This window comes from Macadamia integrifolia, chromosome 2 (assembly GCF_013358625.1).
Source record: "Macadamia integrifolia cultivar HAES 741 chromosome 2, SCU_Mint_v3, whole genome shotgun sequence".
Classification (NCBI taxonomy): Eukaryota; Viridiplantae; Streptophyta; class Magnoliopsida; order Proteales; family Proteaceae; genus Macadamia; species Macadamia integrifolia.
Window position 1 is genome coordinate 42,713,847 of NC_056558.1, and position 3,496 is coordinate 42,717,342.

Genomic DNA, 3,496 nt, shown 5'->3' on the forward strand with positions numbered 1-3,496 from the left:
TAAAACTAAGATGAGATTTGATTTGTTTTTGAATAATATCAACACTTCTGAAAATCCTATTTACACCCTTAATTATAGTCTACAACAACAATCACCATAATCTTATCCTAACATACCCGGTTCAAAGTTGAGTATAATAAATTCTTTTTAGGTGCCCAAAACCAAATGTTCAATCCCTCTCAGCCCACAGGTAAAAATTGAGACATGGTTCCTCTGAGTAATTATAGGAAAATTCTATTTTTTCTTTTTGGTAACAATTATAGGATATTCTAAAAAGAACTGTGATAAAGAGAACAAGATTAATGAACGGTAACAAACCCAACTAAACCAAACGGTAGACCCCACCTATCTCTTTTTCTAGAGATTTCAAATGAAGCATTGAACCTTTTAAAAAATCCCAAAAGAAAACCCCAAGTCCTCCTAAGATTCCTCTCTATCCATCCCTGTTTGTTGGCCGACCTTGTCCCTTTTTTTTTCTGTCCTTAAGTAAACGTGAAAACACTAACAACGTAGACATAAACCACATAAATCTACTGCTAATCACTAAAGCCAACCACTCATTTAATAAAAATCACTTCGACCCTTAGCTTCTTATGGAAAATGGTCGGTGCAGTTTGTGGCCTAAAGTTGATCATCTGTCCTTATCTTTTATATCATTATTCCACTCACGCCATGGGCCCCCCACCTCCTCCACCAAACCCTTCTTCCTCTTCATCTTCTTTTCCTGTTCTTCACATGGCTGAATTATTAATGAACTTCGCGACATTTCCATCAAAGCCATGATGGTGACAGCTAGGACTTCACATGAATATGATCTACCTCTTCAAAGGGTACACTACCCTACATGTCTTATTAAGGGACCCTTTAATAATCCTTAGCTTATTCACATATTTCTCTGTTTATAAGTATCTAAGGAAGAAGGTCTAGCTAGTATGTTCATCTGACCCTTTCTCTTTGTGTTCACTAAGAGTTTCGTTCAACTTCTTCTAGCTCACAGAGATGGCCGGAATCGCTTTCGGGCGCTTTGATGACTCGTTCAGCCTTGGATCCTTCAGGGCCTACCTTGCTGAATTCATCTCTACCCTACTCTTTGTCTTCGCCGGAGTTGGATCGGTCATAGCTTACAGTTAGTACCCTAATGATATCTAACTCATAGGCCTGCATGGATTGGAAAATTAGGGATACTATTTGCTACCTAGTGTATCTATTTCTAGTTGGTGTTAACCATGGGTGTGTTTTTATTGCAGACAAGTTGACATCCAACGCAGCACTCGATCCAGCGGGGCTTGTAGCTGTGGCTATTTGCCATGGGTTTGCTCTCTTTGTTGCAGTCTCCGTCGGTGCTAATATCTCCGGCGGGCATGTCAACCCGGCCGTGACTTTTGGGTTGGCTCTTGGTGGGCAGATCACCATCCTCACTGGAATCTTATACTGGATTGCCCAGCTTGTTGGTTCCATCGTTGCTTGCTTCCTCCTTAAGGCAGTTACAGGAGGCATGGTAAGATAAAAACCATATGGACGAACGAAACTTGGCTGCTGCCTAGTAGCTACAACTCATGGTATCAGTCAGGGGAAGTGAAATCTCAGGGGGTAGGCATGGAAAAATTCACCCAAGGTGAGTATTTTTAAATCTGCCCCTGGGATTCCATTCCCTTGACTGCAACTTAGGTAGCAACGAAATATGTTTTCGTATAGACATATGGAATTCCACCATTTATGGGGTATAAGATCATGAGTCAATAGTACATTAATTAGGGTTGTCAATGGGTCTCTTAATTCAACCCAGCTCAACCCTAGGTCGGATTGGGATAACTCGGCCCAGGTTCAACTCGATCGGGCCCAACCCAGCCTAGCCCAGCCCAGCTCATTACTATTGGTTACTGGATTGTTTGATCTTGATGCATTGTAGAGGTTAAAAGATCAAAGTTTTCGTATATATATGTAGATTGCGAAAAACAAGAGACTTTTTTCAGACCTTTCTTTTTTTTACAAGTATCTATTTATGATTAACATATTTATATTATTATACACTTAATATACGAGGTTGGGTTGAGACCAACCTCGGGCTTGAAATTCTCAACATTAGCCCATCCTGTGGGCTGAAATTTCTGCCCAAGCCTTATTCGGACTCAGGGTGGATTCGGGTTTACCAAACTTTTTTACACTTGTAGCATTAATTGCTCCAACTTGGTCTACATACCACTTCATGTGGGGAGGATAACTCTTTCTCCCCAGTCGGGAAGTTATTTTGCTCATCTTATTAATGTATTTGATTTGATTATGTATTTTTATATTCAGGCAATTCCTACCCACACTTTGTCTGTTGGAGTTGGAGCAATTGAAGGAGTAGTTATGGAGATTGTGATCACCTTTGCTTTGGTCTACACAGTGTATGCAACTGCTGCAGACCCTAAGAAGGGTTCCTTGGGCACCATTGCTCCTATTGCAATTGGTTTCATTGTGGGTGCCAATATCTTGGCAGCTGGGCCCTTCTCAGGTGGTTCCATGAACCCTGCTCGCTCTTTTGGCCCTGCTGTTGCTAGTGGCAACTTCACTGACAACTGGATCTACTGGGTTGGCCCCCTCATCGGTGGTGGCCTCGCAGGGCTCATCTATGGCAACGTCTTCATGAACTTTGACCATGCTCCTCTCTCCAGCGACTTCTAAAATTGATTTTCATGAGACCACACTAATAGAATTCTTGCTTGCCCACACCTTCTGTGGCTTTGTCTCTTCTTTGAACAGTTGTCATGTATGTTTGTGTTCGGGTTATGTGCAGTTTGTGAGCTTTATTATGAATTGTCTCTTTTTTGGTTCAACTTCTGGTTTGTGGGATGTGGAGGGGCCTAGTGCTTGATGTCAATACTTTTTTTTAAAGGTAAGCATGTAAGATACTAGCATCCAATGCAAATAAGGGAATGAATCGGCCCAAGCCTAGCAGGACCACTTGTTAGCTAGTCCACTTCTATATGCCATGCGGGAACCCCATTGCATGCATTGCACAACGGCCCAAAAGAAAGGAGTCGTACTGATAATAAGCAAGGGTTGGAGGGAGGGTTATGAGATGTGAGACCTAATGGACAACTGGCCCCTCCCTCCCTTCTTTGTCTCATCACTCCTCTCTACCCTGCGTCCCAAGAGAATAAGGGCACATGGGACCATTCATCCAAAGGTACATGGATGTCGGATGACACTCCTAATTATTCAATGAGAGAGAGAGAGAGAGAGAGAGAGAGAGAGAGAGAGAGAGAGAGAGAGAGAGAGAGAGAGAGAGAGAGAGGATGCTGTGGTATTTCTAACTGTTGGATGTCAAGGGAATGCTCTAGGTTGGCCTCATGCCAAATTTTAATTCAAATTTAATCATTTTGATTTTATATATATGGTTATCAAATAGTTTTAAAACCACATCAGAAGTTTAATCTTATTATATTGTCTGGTTCTAATTCAAACCGTTTTTGAGGTGTAACCCCATCCACCACCTCCTAAGGAAAGGTCA

At 41.8% G+C, this 3,496-nt stretch overlaps 1 protein-coding gene across 1 annotated transcript; it reads left to right on the top strand.

The window, feature by feature from the left end:
• Positions 1–904: 904 nt before the first annotated feature.
• Positions 905–2,957, top strand: LOC122088411 (aquaporin TIP2-1-like). The gene is made up of 3 exons (XM_042657682.1): positions 905–1,126; positions 1,248–1,498; positions 2,299–2,957. The coding sequence occupies exons 1-3, from the start codon at positions 1,000–1,002 to the stop codon at positions 2,665–2,667; spliced, it is 747 nt and encodes a 248-aa protein (XP_042513616.1). The 5' UTR covers positions 905–999; the 3' UTR covers positions 2,668–2,957.
• Positions 2,958–3,496: the final 539 nt, after the last annotated feature.